This window comes from Monodelphis domestica, chromosome 4, assembly GCF_027887165.1.
Source record: "Monodelphis domestica isolate mMonDom1 chromosome 4, mMonDom1.pri, whole genome shotgun sequence".
Classification (NCBI taxonomy): domain Eukaryota; kingdom Metazoa; phylum Chordata; class Mammalia; order Didelphimorphia; family Didelphidae; genus Monodelphis; species Monodelphis domestica.
In genome coordinates, this window is record NC_077230.1 from 46,079,572 (window position 1) to 46,097,178 (window position 17,607).

Here is a 17,607-nt window from a genome sequence, read left to right on the forward strand (position 1 = left end):
CAAATAACAAAATCCTAAACTCATTTTAGCTGTTCTGTCTATCTAAATACTAAGCTAAGAATGGGTCATAGGAAAATGGCTTAGGTAGGGGAATTACATGAACATAGTTTTCCATAACAAAACAAGTAACAATTTCCAAATCATCTCAACAATGTCAATATCATATTGAACATGCAAATGTCTTATCCTTATGTCTATATAGTCACTAAGAAAAATTTCCTAACACTAACAAATGCTAACTTACAATCATAATACAATCTAACTTCTATACTACAGAACTTCTATGTCTCTACTTCCTAAGCCTTAAACAAATTCACTAGGCTATTACTATCTTTAGTAGTTAGATTTTTAATAACTTACTCTAAAAAAGTTAGCTTGTTAGTTAATTTAGTCATTATATGTGTCCATATAAATTTACATATGTTCATCCTTGTAGATTTCTGTGCAAACTCATGCAGAAAAGAAATTTCTTTAGCTGTTTGAATTGGCCACAGAAATTTCTCATCAGTGTGTCTTGTTGTCATATAACTATGTACGTTGTATACTTACCCAATCCATGGATATCTTATGGCTATGTATTACTATGTAGAATGTGCATGCATGCATGTGGTGTTTACATGTATGATGCAGTCTTACACTTCTCCATGGCCAAAATTTCAAGATTTCAGAGTTCCAAAGTCCTTCCATGTCCAGTCATGTTGCCTGTAGAAACTCTCCCATCCTTTCTGGTCAACACATCACTCTTCTGTCTTCCATCACTTGATTGAAGATTTGTGTTCTTCAAATCAGGATCCACTGCAATAATCAGGAACCCGGGAACACACAAACTATGAACATGTGTGCAAGTTAGTTTTTTATGTATGTGTGCAAGTAAGAGTGAAAAATTATTTTTGCATGGAAGTAAGATGAAATTTTCATGAGTGCCAGAATGTATCAACTTTATGTGTGTGCAAGGAAGATTAACATGTGATTTTCTTCATGCATTGCGGGGGGTAAGCTTTTAGCATTTGTACATCTTCGTGCTTACAAGTTAGGTCAACTTGTGTTTTTCTTCACGCATGGGGTTAAACATTATGCATAGGTGTTCAAGACTTTAGTATGGATAATGATTTCAAATTTTTTTCTTCATCAAGGAGGTTTATCATATTGTTTCTTGGATGATTACTGTCTGTAGTTCTTGGAGATTAGTTCTTTTCGTTTTGTTACTGTTTCAGGCAGAGACTATTTTATATTTTACATTGAGGCTTTGTTTCTTTGCGGCTGCTACTCTTTCAAATGCAAGGTTTTCCTTTCGGATTACTATGTTATTGGCTATATATCTTCATGGGTTCTATCCTTTCATCATTTTAACATATGCAGGGCTCTCTCTACTGTAATTTGATGGCTTTCATGTGCTTTCAGTAGGCTTTCATGCACAAGGACTGATATTGCTTTCTTCTTGGGCCATTCATGTTGCTCCTCATGACTAGGACTTTTTTTTTTCCAGATGTCATCTGTGTATGTATCAGTGCTGATGACATGTGAGATATTTGAAATTATGAAATAATATCTTCATGGTATACCCTCTCTCCCTTCCTTCCCCCAGTTTAGACTGTTTTAGGATGAAGGTTGAGAGATATGGATAACCTTTTTTTCAGTTCTCATCTATAACTTGCTGTTAAAGTCTTTGATATAACAGATTCAACCAATGTGAATCCATGCTTCTCTAGTGCTCTAGATGTTTGTGTCTGTCCTAGGAATTCTATGCTACAAGTTTATGAGTGTTCTTGTTTTTGAATTACTTGTTTTTCTGTTGCTGGAATAACTTATATTCTATGCTACCCCAAGATTAGTCTTCATTCACATAAGGCTTTTGAGTAGTATATTACCCTATGGAACTATAACTAATCTTGGTTTCACAGTTGGAGCTTGAATGGTACTTGTTATGTGTTGCAGTTAGAGAATAAAAATGAAATTTTGTATCTATCTCCTCCTCCAGTTCTCAACATGTTTCTTGATATTATCCTTCCCGTTCAGAATCTGTATCTGCATACGCCATGTAATTCAACTTATCTATAAAATCATTTTCATTATCAACCCCTAAGCTTGCATAAATTTCTTCCAATGGTATGCAGCTTGTTCTGTGCCCAAAGAATAACTCCTCCTCAGTGTCTTGGTAAGAGTTTGTTTGCACTGGTTCCAGGTATTCTGTCTTTTCACTTGTGTCCCACACATCCCCTTCTTCACCTACCTCTTCATAAAGCTTATAAAACTGATAAGGCATTTGTTCTACATCATCTTCAGTCATTATTATTACACCTTCTGGTATTCCTTCAGATTCAGTGTCTGAATCAGAGTCACTAAATCCAATCACTATGTTATATTGATTTTGCTCAATGCCATGTAAACTATTGTCAGATGTTGGAAACTCTGGCTTTGCATTGTGATCTAAGCCTAAGTTACCAGCTTCTGTGTTGCCCATATCATTTTCTGGATGTGTCTCACTACTAAGCTTTTGATTTTCATTGTGAATTGGTAAACTAGATGGTATGGGGTTAGCTTCTTTTTGCAGATCTTGTACACTGTTAATAATCACAGATCCTACTCTACCACCAGTCTAAGGTTCATGTTTAATTCCATTCTCATTTGACTGTGTAGAGATAGGACTCTTTCCCTCTAAGTTATTCTTTTCTTCTGGGAATAAGGTTTGTACTTCTGCATTTCCCCCTGTGTCAGTAATAGGATGTGTGTCTTCATGTTGTCCCCTACAACAACATGTATCTGTTTCTGGTTTAGTAGCCAAGGTGTTCATAACTACTGACTCATTTTTCATGTCCTTGCTACTCTCTGCCAGGTGCATATGTAACTCAGTTAATTCTTCTTGATTTGATTCATTCCCACTGAAGTCTACAGTGGAACATGAACCTAAACCACCACAGTAGCTTTGGCTGGATAACCCTTTGCCCCTTAGAACATTGGCTTCAAGCCTGCCTTTTGAATCCATGGTGGTTATTCCAGTTGGTAAGAACTCCATTCCATCCCCATGTTCAAATTTAATTGAAATGTCACCTCCAATACTTTGAATAGGTTTATTTTCAAAAGTAATGTCAGCTTCATTTCCAGTTAATTTTTTCTTATCTATAACACTCATTGCTGGATGGAAAGTGCTAGCTTCTGGATTCAAACTAGGTGGTGTTTCTAAGGGTACCTCTTCCATAAAGCTCTTTGGAGAATTAACTAAGTTAGGTGGAACTTTATCTGTGAATGTTTTTAGAGCCTTGTCATTTTTATCAACAGTAACCTTTGGGGAATTTAAATTATGGGTCTCTGCATTAGTCACTAACTTTCTCCTGAGTTCTTGTGACTCTTTCTTTCTTTTTCCTTTGCATAATTCAATCCCCCATTATCTATTCTACACTGGAAAAAGTTTTCTAGGAATGATTTGATTTCCTTTACAGACTTTTCCTGTTTAGTTACTGTACAGCTCATTTTAAAGTCTCTTATCTCATTTGCTATTTGAGATGTTATTTCTTTAATTTCAGCCTCATTTTCTTTAATCTGGCTCTGCCTTTCTCTTGCTTTATTGCAATGGCTATCATTCACAGAATCACTTTCTTGCACCAAGTTTATGCTATTTCCCAAGTTTTTTCTACTATTTTTGTCTGCAGCCTCTTCCTCACAACTCCTTCTACCACCAAGTGTCACACTAGGGGTTTGGCTTTGCTCCAGTTTTTATAGCATTTTGCATTTCATTCAAATCAGGAGCTTGCTGTGAACTTGCAATGTGAACAGCAAGTGGATTTATTGTACCTAGTTTCTGCATTATGTTTTTCTCTGTTATTACTCTCATGTTCTTCAAAAAATAGTTTCTAATCAAGTGCCCTTTACAGTGACAAAAGAAACACTCCCTAGTTTCTTTTTGCACTGATTTTGTCTTGTAACTAGGTATCTTTTGAGTACTAGGTTTTGTGTATGTCCTAACCATGTTCAGATTTTTTTATTTCCTCAATTTCCTTTTGTTTCAAATCCTTTTCAGTCCTCTCTAACTTATCTTTCAGGTCTTGAACTTCCTTTCTCTGATCTGAATTGTTTTCAAATAGGTAACCTGCAGCCTCTCTTGATTCAATCAGGGAAACTGAGTCATATCTAGGGAAATAGTTCTTGAAGAATGTTCTCAAAATGGCTGTGCATCCCCTCAGAAATAAACCTATGTACGTGGCCAGCTGTCTCATCAGTGTCAGCATCTAGACCTAAGATCGACTCTGCCATTTCTGATAGATGGTCTATGTATGTGGCAGGATATTCCCCTTTATCCTACCTGATCTTGTCAAACTTGGCCCATTCATTTGGCTTAGAACAGCATTGCTTAATGGCTTGCAACAAATCCTCCCTGCACCTTTTAAGGCAGGACATGCTTGTTGGATTTGCAACAGCCATATCCCCTCTTTGGTCTACTGTTGACCAACTGGTCAAATTGTTCTCAGACCTATTTTTTTTTCCTAAAAACTGCCTTTGTTCATGGGGGCTGAACAGTTCTGATAGCAGAAATTTGACATCCTTGAAGTGCAGATCAAAGATCCTGAACACCCATTTAGGCTCCTTTGGGGATTTAAAAGGATTGTCCACAAATTTTGGGGAACAACATTTAATGGACTCAAGTTCCTGAGGAGTGAATTGTCTATGGGCCTTTGAGTGTATCATACCAGCATTAGTTGTTAGCTTGGTGTCCTCCTTCAATGGACAGATTTTCTGAGGGTCACTAGCAACCTGGTTCTCATTTCCACTGCCACCTTCAGTTTCCTGAGGTACATTCTCAGTTTGCCCATTGTCCTTGCCCATAACTAGATGTAAGCCTTTTTCCTTGAACAGTTGTTCAAATAAAGCTTTGATCATGCCCTCTGGGTTGTTTTCTGCCTTAAGGGGAACCATGAATCTAAACCCTTTCTTCACTTGGGTTAGAATCTGCAACACAGCCATGAAGAGTACATCTACTTGTGCCAGGACTTGCCAGAGAACTAATTCATATTGAAATGGCAATTGTAACACAGTCATTGTCAAGTCGCCTACATAATCCACAGCCTCCAGTACCATTTGAGTTATCCTGCTATATAGAATATGGTAAACCCAAAAGCAGGCAATGGCTGCCAAAACCATCACATCAAAAACCACTTGTTTGAACCTCTTTTGTCTATCTTTTCTTTCCTGCCTGTGGGATTGTTGGGTACCATCAAACTAAGGGTGCCAATTGAAATGGAGTATAAACTGAGGAAACTGTTTCTTTTGCAATGACTATGCTTTGGCTGGCTGTGACTGGAGAACTGGTAGAGGGGAACCTGAAACTGCATATTTCTAATGGAAGTAGGAATGATAAATGCTGAGGGATGCTAGTACAGGGATGCTGCCACACAGGGGAACTGCTCTGGGGAATGCTCTGGGGTTTGCCTACTGATCCCTACTGATGGCTGATGGATCAGTATATTTTTTTTAACCTCCTCCCCCCTTCACTCCCTCCCTTCTCCAACCCTCTCTTTCCTGCCTCCCTCACCTCCCAGTTCTTCTTGAAGCCTTTGGCTTCTTCCCTCCCCCCTTGAGTAAACTATAAAGATACTCTTTTCTTTTTCTTTTTCAAGCCAAGGGATTTATTGGGATAACAGGACAGGAAACTGAGGTAAGAGGGATGAAGATGTCCCTAATCTAAAATGAGGGAGAAATTGAGGGTTTGAGAAAGTAGTCCAGTTACAAACTATGATTCTAAGGCAGTTAGAGAGATGGAGGACAACAGCTGTTTAAAATCTTCTTTCTTCTTCTTCACAAAGTCAGCAAGGTCTCTCAGCTTAACCCCAGAGAGAAAAAAAAGTCCAAAGTCTCTCAGTTTCTCCTGGCCAACTCAATTGCCAGAGCCAGAACTAAAGTCAAAGTCACAAGTTTCTCCCCCTGGCCAGCTCAACTGCCTCTCCTCCTGGGAACATTCTGTTTGGAAACTTCTTCTTGATTTACAGGCAGGTCCCCAGCCTTGGTTCTTGCATCTTGGCTTACAAGTCCTCTCTCTCTCTCCATGCCTCTACCACATCTTTCAGATCATCATCTGTGTTTAGCTTAAGGAAATCCCTTTTACCTCTTCCCTAATCCGCTCCTAGCTATCCTCTCACAAATAGAGTTTCTTTATTTGATAGCAGACAGATCTTTAAACAAGGATAAGAGGGTTGGTGGGTAGAAGTTGGTCTGAGAAGATCTCTAAGAGAATCTGGCATAAAGCAAAGTCCGGATTTGACCAACATTGGTCTTCTTCCTCCAGCAGGGATTTTCATCAGAGTGGTATTCCCAGGAAGATAGGTTTTGTAAAACTTCCTAATCACCTGATATTCTCCGTTCCTGTGGTGTGTCAAATCTGGTAAAGCTCTCTGCTTACCTGTATCATCATCATATTTGAAAGGGGACAGAGAGCAGCCATCAGCTCTCTGCCCAGTCAGGGAGGAAAACCCTTAGAGGGTGGGGGGTGGGTAGTTCACCAGCACAATCAAACTAACCTCAAATGGTCATTCCCTGGTTTCTCCTCATTTCCCTTTTAATTTTTAGTTCTCCTTCCTTTACATTTTTTCTATTAATTTATTTGATATTCTTGACCTTTACTCCCAAATGAATTTTGTCATTATTTATTGCTCAATAAATAATTTTTGGTAGTTTAATTGGGATAACATTGAATAAATAGTTTAGTTAGAATTGTCATTTTTATTATATTGACTTGTTCCTCTCCTGAACAGTGAACATTTCTTCAATTACTTAAATCTGGCTTTATTTGTATAGAAAGTGTTTTATAATCATGTTCATATAGTTCCTGAGTTTGTCTTGGCAGGTATACTCATAGGTATCATATATTGTCTAGAATTATTTTTTATTTGAAATATCTCTTGGGGGCAGCTGGGTAGCTCAGTGGATTGATGAGCCAGGCCTAGAGATAGGAGGTCCTAGGTTCAATTCTAGCCTGAGAGCCTTCCTAGCTGTGTAACCCTGGGCAAGTCACATAACCCCCATTGACCAGCCCTTACCACTCTTCTGCCTTGTTGGTTCCAAGGCAGAAGGTAAGGGATTTTTAAAAAATGAAATATCTCTTACTATTTCTTCTTGCAGGACTTTGTTGGTAATATATGGGAATACTAATCATGTATATGTGTTTATTTTATATCCTACTCCTTTGTAGCTTAATCTCTAGGATTTTCCAAGTATATAATCATATTGTCTGCAAAAAGGATGGCTTTTATTAATGAACTGCCTATTCTGATTCCTTCAATTTTTTCTCTTATTGCTATTGATAACATTTTTAGTAACATATTAAATAATACTGCTGATAACTATCAACCTTACTTCACTCCTGATCTTACTGGGAAGGCACCTAGCTTATCTCCATTACAGATAATGCTTGCTGGTGGTGTTAGGTAGACACTTCTTAACATTTTTGTGAGAAATCAATTTGTACCCAGACTTTTGGGTGTTTTGTTTTTTTAACCCTTCCCTTCCCTCTTAGAATCAATACTGTGTATTGATTCCAAGGCCAAAGACTTGTAATGGCTAGGCAGTGGGGGTCAAGTGACTTGTCCAGGGTCACATGGCTGGGAAATGTCTGAGGCCAGATTTAAACCTAGGACCTCCTGTCTCTAGACCTGGCTCTCAATCCACTCTTAGCTACTCAGCTGCCCCCTGGTGTTTTGTTTTTTTTTTAAAATATGAATGTCGTATTTTTGTCAAAGCTTTTTCTGCATTTATTTATATGATCATATGGTTTTTGTTGACTTTGTTATTGATAAAATAAATTATGTTAATAGTTTCCTGGTATAAATCCTCTTTGGTTACAATGTATCATCTTTGTGACATATTGCTGTAGGCTCCTAGCTAGTATTTTATTTAGGATTTTTGTATCAATATTTATTAGTTAATTGGTCTATAATTTTCTTCGTCTGTTTTTACTCATCCTGTATAGGTATTGTAAAAAGCAAATATAAAGCCCTTATAGATGTTATTTTTTAACTAGGTTGAATGGTGTTTGAATCCTAGCAGGGTTGTTTCCCTTCTTAACCAGAGGGTCTTAAGGGTATATCACTCTGATGAAACCTCAGTACCGGGAGAGACAGGATCCAGTATTCAGATAAAAGACAACTATGGGGTAAAGTAAAGACATTTTGCCAGAGCTTAGTGAAATGCCTGTCACCCCTAGATTACTTTCTGATTACAAACCCTGTCAGGATGTCAGTTATAGCAGCTGACCTTAGGGTTGGCTTAACCTAAGTCTCTTAGAACTGACACCCTATTGACTCTATCACCCTCTATTTCTTTGATATATTTCAAAGACTTATTTGATTGCATTTCATATAAATTAACAGTGGTTTATTAATGTGACAAGTAAGGGAAAAGTTTAGGAAAGTGGGAGTCAGGAGATCCTTAAGCTAATCTATCCAGACTGATCTTGAGTGGTCATCAGCCAGAATCAGTCCAAAGGTAATTCTTCTTTTCCCTAATCTATATTTAACATAACTAAACTCCTAAATAAAAGTTTGAGTCTTGAGAGGTATCAGAGATAGATGATTCTTCTGATCAGACACACAGACTGCCCTCCTAGGATAAATCCTTCTTGGGTCAATCTCAAATGTTCTGTCTGACCATCAAAGGTTCACAAGATGATATTTAAGAAGATTGATTTATACCAGAGGCACTTCAGTCTATTTGAGACACTTCAGGCTATTGGATAAGATGAGATTTCCCAAATCAGACTTCAGGATCCTCCTTCACTCTTTCAGGGCTCAGAAACCAACTCCCTTGAGTCAATGGAAAACCTTCCCAGCCTCCTCCTGGACGCCTCTCCATCTGTCAATCATCTCTTCTCCTGTGTTCTGTCTCCCCTCTCCACTTACACCTATTCCTACAGTATTGACACTATATTTGTTTCATAAAAGAACTTTGTTAGAACTCATGCTTTGCCTATTATTCTAAATAATTTGTTTAATATTGAAACAAAATTTTTTATAGGATTTACTAGTTAATCCTTCTGATCCTGATGGTTTCTTTTTTGATGTGTTTTTCTTAGGAAGCTCATTTTAAAGTCTATTCAATTTCCTTTTTTTTTAAATGGGTTTATTTAGATATTCTATTTCCAATATAACATAACATAATGTAATATAATATAATATTGGCAACTTACATTTTTGTAAGTATGCTTCCGTTTCACATAAATTGTTAACTTTATTGGCATATAATTAATTGGGCAAAATAATTCCTAATAATTGTTTTAATTTGATCTTCATTAGTAGTGTATTATTATTTTCCTTTTTTATATTAGTGATTGCCTTTGCCTCTTTAAAAGTCATTTTAATGAATAGGTTATTTTTTTTCCCATTAGACCAGCTCCTGGTTTTATTTATTAATTCAGTGATTTTCTTACATTCAATTTTATTAATCTCATCTTTAAGTTTTGAGATTTTCAATTTAGTTTTCAATTGGTGGTTTTTAATTTGTTCTTTTTATAGTTTTTAAAAATTGTATACCCAATTCATTGATTTGTTCTCCTCTATGTTATTGACATAAGCATTTAAAGATATAAATTTTATTCTTATTATTACTTTTTCTGCCTCCTTTAAGTTTTGGTGTGCTGTCTCATTATTATCATTCCCTTTAACAAAATTATTTATTGTTTCTATGATATGTTCTTTGACCCATTCATCCTTTAAAATCAGATGGCTTAGTTATTAATTTTTAATCTGTTTCTGTGGTTCTTTGTTAAATGTAATTTTATTGCATTATGATCTGACAGAAGCATTTTAATATGTCTATGCCCTAATATATGGTCAGTTTTTGTAAAGGTGCCATACACCACTAAGAAAAGATATATTCCTTTCTGTTCCCATTCAATTCTCTCAAGAAGTCTATCATATCTAGGTTACCTAGGATTTTATTAATCAATTTGACTGCTTTCTTATTTATTTTTTGGTCATATTTATTATCTACTTGTAAGGGGGGAAAGCTGAAGTAACCACTATTAGAATTTTGCTATCCATGTCCACCTATAATCCATTTATCATTTCCTTTGTAAATTTAGATGCTATAGAATTTGGTGAATATGTTTACTATTGATATTAATTTTCTATGGTATCTTTAAAATAATGCATTTTCTTATCTTTTTAAAATTACATCTATTTTAGCTTTAAAATCATCTGAAGGGGCAGCTGGGTAGCTCAGTGGATTGAGAGCCAGGCCTGGAGATGGGAGGTCTTGGGTTCAAATCTGGCCCCAGATACTTCCCAGTCGTGTGACCCTGGGCAAGTCACTTGAACCCCCATTTGCCCAGCCCTTACCACTAGTTCTGCCTTGGAATCAATATTGATTCCAAGACAGAAGGTAAGGGTTTTTAAAAAATCATCTGAGATCATGATTGCTACTGCTGATTTTTTTATATCAGCTGAAGCCTAGTATTTCGATCCATTCTGCTTTCAGCTTCCATCTTATGAGTGAGGTTATCCCATTCACATATAGTAGTTGTATATTTCCCACCATTTCCTTCTATTGTTTATTTCTCTGTCTGCCTCTCTCTGTTTCTTTTTTCTCTCTCTCTAATTCCTCTTGAGAAGTCTAATTTGCTTCTGACCACCGCCTCCCTAATTCATATACCCTGTTAAAAGTCTTTCTCCTATCCTATCCCATTGCCCTCCTATTTCTGTGTAAGAAGACCTTTATACCCAACTAAATGTATACGTAAGGGCAGCTTTGTGCCACAGTAGATAAGGTGCCAGGCCTAAAGTTTAGAAGACATCTTCCTGAGTTAAAATCTGGCCTCAGATACTTAACTGTGTGACCCTAAACAAGTCTTTTAACCCTGTTTACTTCAGTTTCTTCATCTATCAAAAGAGCTGTAGGAGGTGGCAAGCTACAGCATTATCTTTGCTAATAAAACCCCAGTTGGGGACATAAAGAGTTGGACATGACTGAAATGACTGAACAAAAAAGACGTATATGTTATTCCCTTTTTAATTCAATGAAAATAGTATTCTTGTACTGCCCATCCTTCACCATATCCTCCATTTCACTGTAAAAAGTTCTTTTATTCATGCCTCTTTCTTATGAGCTAATTTATTCCATTTCACCTCCCCTTACCCAATTTTTTTTTGATCATCCTATCATAATCTACTCAACCCAAGCCCTCTATGTAAGTATACGCTTTCAAACTGCCCTAATAACTATAATCTTAAAAATTATATTTTTCTACATAAAACAGTAAATAGCTTAACCTTATTAAATCCTTTATGATTATTCTTTCACATATGCCATCTTTCATATGTTTCTCCTGATTCTTGTATTTGAAAGTCAGATTTTCTGTTCAATTCTGATCTTTTCCTCAAGAATGTCTGAAAGTCCTTGAGTTTATTAAATTTCTTTTTTTCTTTAGTAGGAATGAACTCACCTTTGCTAAAAAGGTTATTCTTGGTTGCAAATCCAGCTCTTTTTTCACATTCAATACCCTTTGGTCTTTTAATGCAGAAGCTTCTAAAGTTGATGTTATCAACTATAGCTTCATAAAATTTGAATTATTTCTTTCTAGTTGCTTGTAATATTTTCTCCTTGACCTAGGAAGTTTGAAACTTAGCTATGTGAATTTTCATTTTGGAATCTCAGGTGGTGATTAGTGGATTTTTTCAATTTCTAATTTGCCCTCTAGTTCTAAAACTTCAGGACAATTTTACTTAATTTCTGGAAATATAATGTCTATACTTTTTATGATCATTACTTTCAGGTAGCTTAATAATTCTCATATGATCTCTCTTCAATCTGTTTTCCAGGTCAGTTGTTTTTCCAATAAGATATTTAATGTTCTCTTCTAGTTTTCATTTTTTAAATTTTATTAGTTCTTGATATCTTATGAAGTCATTAACTTCCCCTTGACCAATGCTAATTGTTATTTTCTAGGAGGTTGTTTTTTTCCCAGAAGATTTTTAGATCTTTTTTTCCAATTGGTTGTCTTTCTTTTCAAAATCATCTTGATTCTTTTGTATTCCCCCCTTTTCTTTTTCCTGTTTTCTCCCTACCTCTCTTATTTTATTTTTAAAGACCTTTTTTAAGCTCTTCCATGAAATTAAGATGGAGGGGGCTATCTCCATTTTTACCTTTTTCTTTTAAAATTTGCAAGTAGTTGTTTTGACTTCATTGTCTTCTTCTGAGATTCAACCCTTATAATCACCATACTAGCTTTCTATGATAAAGTTTCTATGATCAAGTTCTTTTCCTGCAGGTTATTTTTAAAGACCTATTTCCCAGTTATGTTGAGGTCAGACTCTGCTCCAGGGTATGAGGCATAATGTCTCAGGCTTCATGTTTTTCGTGTTTTCAAAGCTCTTTCTGAGGATCTTTGATTTTTTGCTTCTTACAATGTGCTGTGAGCCAAACACAGGAATGGTCAATGTTCTTCTGGCTTATGTCTTCATTTATGAGTTACTCAGGTTCTTCTTTTCAACTGCCTCTACCCTAGAATCTCCTCTTCCTTTAGGATTCTAAGCCTTCTCACCCATCCCCTGCTGTGGATAGAAACCTTTGCATTTCTTCTGGTCTCTGTCATTCAAAGTCCCTATATTATTCCTCTATCACACCTAACACTCTAGAGCTCAGCCTCCTTACATGTAAAGAGAAGGGGTTAGATAAGGTGATTTCTAACATCACCAACCAACCAAGGATGCACTTGATGAAATTGCCAGGACATCCATGGAAGACAGTAAAGGTTCATGCTAGTCATTATCAGAGGATGTCATGGGACAGATGAAGGGAGTAATCTCAGGAAACTGAGGTAAGATTACTGATGGGTAATTCCAAAATACTGAACTGAATATTAAAGTGGACATCCAAATATAGAATGACATTGGTAGTGAGATACAAGTTCTTAGTAGAGATTACCAGGTCATGACATTGTTTCCTTAACTTTCTGCTGCCCATTGACTACTTTTTATAAGTGATCTAATCAATTTCACCTGCATTTCTTAATATATCTGTAAGCTATAGTGGATTTTAGGTTTTTTGCTCAAAAATAGAATTCTAACTGCCATAAAGGGCTCAGCTCCTATTTATACTTTTCAACTCCTTGCTTACTTAGATTCTTGCTCTTAATTCCCAAAAAAGTAAAAAGCAAGTGAGTATATTCTTTAAACCTTTGGATAAAATGCAAAATAATTTTCCATGTTTTTTTTTACTTGGTATATAAGGATTATGTTCAAATAAATCACTATACTGTATTTTCTTGAACAAACATCATTGTTATAACCAGTTTCTTTTGATTATAGTGCTAGCTCAATCTACGAACTCGAGTGCTTCTTTTAAAAATTGTTTTTTAAATTTTATTATTTATTTTTAACATTCTTTTTAAATTTTGAGTTCCAAACTCCCTCCCTCCCAGTCCCTTCCACACCCACTGAGAAGGCAAGAAATATATCAATTACACTTGTGAAATCATGCAAAACATACTTGCATATTGGCCATATTTCTTTCTTAAAAACAAACAAACAAACAAACAAACAAACAAACAGATCTTCTGTCTTATTCAATATTAGTTCCAAGGGGAAGAGCATTAAGAGTTATGGAGTTGGGGTTAAGTGACTTGCTCACTTAACACATCTAAAAACACATCTAGAAAGTGTTTGAGGCTACATTTGAACCCAGGTCTTCCTGATTCCAGGCCTGGCTCTCTATCCACCTAGCTGAGACACCTAGCTGCCCCCATATTAACTATATATTCTTAAAAAACAAGAAAATAAAATTATATTTCAAATTGCAGCGAGTTTATTAGTTTTTCTGTGGAAGTAGAAAACTTTTTTTTAGCATGAATCCTTTGGAATTATCTTGGATCATTATATTAATCAGAGTAGCCAAATCCTTCACCTCATATTTCATTTTTTCCACTTCTTAAGATTTCATTTTGAGGTTTTTCTTAAAGATGTTTAACTTTATATTAAGCACTCTGCTCACAGTGGGGAGGGGGAGTTCACTGTACCAAACTTCAGATTTTTTTGTGTTGCTGTTTTGATTGCTAGTTCTGAAGGTCTGAAAATTTGGGTGCTTCCAAGGTGGAGTGATCTTGGGAGAGGCATGTGATCACTGCTTTCCTGGTCTGTGCTTTGGTATTTACTGAGGAATGGCCCCCCACTACTTTGTAGCTGCAAGTATTGACACCTCTCTTTGCTTTGGAATTGTTAGTTTAAGGGATCATAGACGGATGACTAAAAGAGACCTTAGAGGTTAATTGGTACAATTTCCTTGTTTTTATATGTGAAAAACCTAGTCCCAGAGATCTTAAGTGACTTGTCCAAAGTCCCTAACTTACACCAAGTGGAAGGCAGTGCTGGGATTTAAAACAAGAGCCTTAAACTCCAAAACCAGCAGGTTTCCCACTATATCATCTTTCTAGGAACATGAAATTGTAGGTATATTATTGTCTTGCTTACTAAATTTATGTGAGAATTAAAATTAATATATAAGAACTCAAGAATTATATTTATAAGATTTATTAATAACAACTTGAAATAAAAAGTTAGAGTAAAACCGGCCTAATTCGACTACAATCTCGAGAAAGAAGAGGACTGAGAGTGAGGAGTCCCAGAAACTTATAACCAATAATGTGACAACTCAAACGTGAGCATTCAGGGAAAGGGATGCTAGGAGATACAAAAGGAATTCTGGGGAATGTAATCCAAAGGTAGAGATTTTCCACTTATATACATTTGTAAGGCAACTTTTAAATTCCATCCTTTTTTTTTTTGTTTTGGTCAATGCCATTACCATACCCTCAGATCATTACATGCTTTTTTTGCATAGAGCACCAAGTTAAGCACTATGTCATGTACTTAAACAGAAATTGTCATTGTTCTTGATGATTGTGTATATACAATGTATGTGTATGTGTATGTGTGTGTGCCAGGGCTACCCATAGACCTCAGTGGAAGATCCTTTGTTTGCCATTCAGCTCTCTAAACAGATTTGGCGACTGACTATTTATTGAAATAAATTCCTGTCATTTATAACACATGATTTTTACAGGTCGTCTTCACCCTCTTCTATAAGTGTATCTTCTTTACAAAGATATTATCAACAACAACTAACAAAGCCCAACCAATCAGGCCGTCGCACAAAGCAAGCACAATTAAAGATTGCAAAGATGAGAAGAGCTTATCGGAATGAAAAAGAGAAAAATATGGAAGTAAGTCCAAAGTGCAAAATGGTTCAAAAAATATTTACTTTGATTGTAGATACAGTTGCCTAAGGAATTCTACTCATTTTCTTGAAACATTTATTAAGTGAATGAATATCTTTAACAGTATCAAAGCTATTTTCATCTTGGTAAAAAATGTATTTTTTAAACTGTTAAAATTCTATTTGCTCTTCTAATATACATCAATTACTTGATTGTCCAATACAAAACTTCTTCATTGAGAATATGTACTATTCTGATATGCTATTATCATGAAGTCCATTTATTATAGTTTAGTATTGGCAGGAAAAGAATATTGAAACTGAAAAATAATGTCATGGCTATGCATCAGCATTTGTAGCAGGAAATTATCATCATTATGTATTAACACTTATGATTCAACATATCTCTGTTTAAACTATTTCCAAGATACAAGTAAGTTCCATCTGAATATTTCAGGACTTCAGAAATATCACAGTACCAATAAAAATGATTTCTTACTTTTATTTCTAATTTTAACCAGGAATCAAATAAGCAAAAAAGAAATGAAAAAGACAAACAACGTATTGTTATCATTACACCATCTTATGAACTTCTGGGAATTAACTCACCTATTTCTGATGATGAATTGGAGCAAGAAGCAAAGGAATTATTTTCTTGGTCCAAACAGCTCTGTTTTGATAACTCATAGTTAATTAACAAAATAATCCATACTGTTCAATGTATAAGTGATTATTAATTCAACTATTAACAAATACAGGTATGTAGATTTTGCTCCTAACCCAGTTTAAGTGGTAAGTTTTCTTAGCCACAAATGTTCTTGTCCATCAGAATTTGAATAAAAATAAAGTTATGATGTGGCAAAATGCTATATAGTTTTATGTGATTAATAATGAGTGATTCAAATTTTGGAATTCTAATCAATTCTACTGTTGTATCATTTCTTTAAATATCTAAGCAATCTCTCATTTGTATAAAGAAAAAGATTAACAGAATACACAAATTGTACTCCAGTCCATCTCTAAAACATTTTAATTTCATATTGTTCTGCCAAATATTGCAACAATAGGAATAAGATGACCTGCAAGGTAATTACTGAGAATTTTCTATATTCTCTTTGGATAAAATATATATATTTGAAAGCTGATCTGAACAGATAGTCTATTTAAAATATATACTTTTAAATTAAAGTACCTAACATGGGGAATTGTTGATAATGACTAAATTTTTTTCTGTGATTCTAATCTAGTGGAAAATGTCTGATTCTTCCAATGATTGATGTTAATGAACCAAAAATATAAGATAATCATTTTTGAAGCAACAGACTTAATTTCCATTTTGATGAACATTTAAAATATAAGAATTGATTTGAAATTTTGGTAAAAAGCTAGTTGCCTAGGTGCATAAAAATTTTTTATCTGCTGCTGAAAATATTATAGCATTGCTATTAATTCGTATTCTTTCCATAAGAGCACATTGATTTCATCCCTATAAAGTGATATATTATCCCCTGGGTTTTAGTACTGGATCAGATAAAAGTTGAATTTGAAAGAATTTGATCCTTTTCCTATCTCCTAATTCTTAAATATTACTTCATTAAACCGGGAAATATTCCATCACCCAAACCAATTGCAAAAAAAAATCAATAGACATGTGCAATAACAAAGCCCAGAAACATGACTATTGCACTGTAATAATTAATCTCATTTACCATTTGATTCAATAAGTATTTCTTAAGTGTCAGGTATCATTTGTTTTATCATAATATCTCTTAAAACCATATCCATCTCTTCACTTGTATGATTGCTACCTTAGTTTAGACCCTCAGCCTATCAGAATATTGGAATAGATTTCTGGTTTGTTTTCCTATCTCTCTTTTCTCCAGTGCAACATCTTATTTTCTGTTGTAGAATCAATACTAAGTATTGGTTCCAAGGCAGAAGAGCAATAAGGGCTAGGCTTTTGGGTGAAGTGACTTACTGAGGGTCATACAGCTAGGAAGTATCTGAGGCCAGATTTGAACCCAGGACCTCCTGTCTCCAGGACCCACTGAGCCAATGCCAACCCTAAAATAACCATCCTACAGTTTCAAAAATTTTTATCTTCACCATGATCAAGTAGGATTTATACCAGGGATGCAGGGCTGGTTCAATATTAGGAAAACTATCCACATAATTGACCACATCAACAAGCAAACCAACAAGAACCACATGATTATCTCAATAGATGCAGAAAAAGCCTTTGATAAAATACAACACCCATTCCTACTAAAAACACTAGAAAGCATAGGAATAGAAGGGTCATTCCTAAAAATAATAAACAGTATATATCTAAAACCATCAACTAATATCATCTGCAATGGGGATAAACTAAATCCATTCCCATTAAGATCAGGAGTGAAACAAGGATGCCCATTATCA

At 35.3% G+C, this 17,607-nt stretch overlaps 1 protein-coding gene across 4 annotated transcripts in view; it reads left to right on the plus strand.

Annotated features, from left to right (window-relative positions):
- Window positions 1-16,058, plus strand: part of C4HXorf58 (chromosome 4 CXorf58 homolog) — a 71,629-nt gene extending 55,571 nt beyond the window's left edge. For all 4 annotated transcript variants that reach the window (XM_007493416.3, XM_056793360.1, XM_007493417.3 and 1 more), the window contains 2 exons: window positions 15,037-15,196; window positions 15,711-16,058. In XM_007493416.3, the coding sequence (XP_007493478.2) occupies window positions 15,037-15,196; window positions 15,711-15,878 (328 nt within the window). In that variant the 3' untranslated portion in view covers window positions 15,879-16,058. The remainder of the gene's footprint in view (window positions 1-15,036; window positions 15,197-15,710) is intronic.
- The last annotated feature ends 1,549 nt before the right edge of the window (window positions 16,059-17,607 follow it).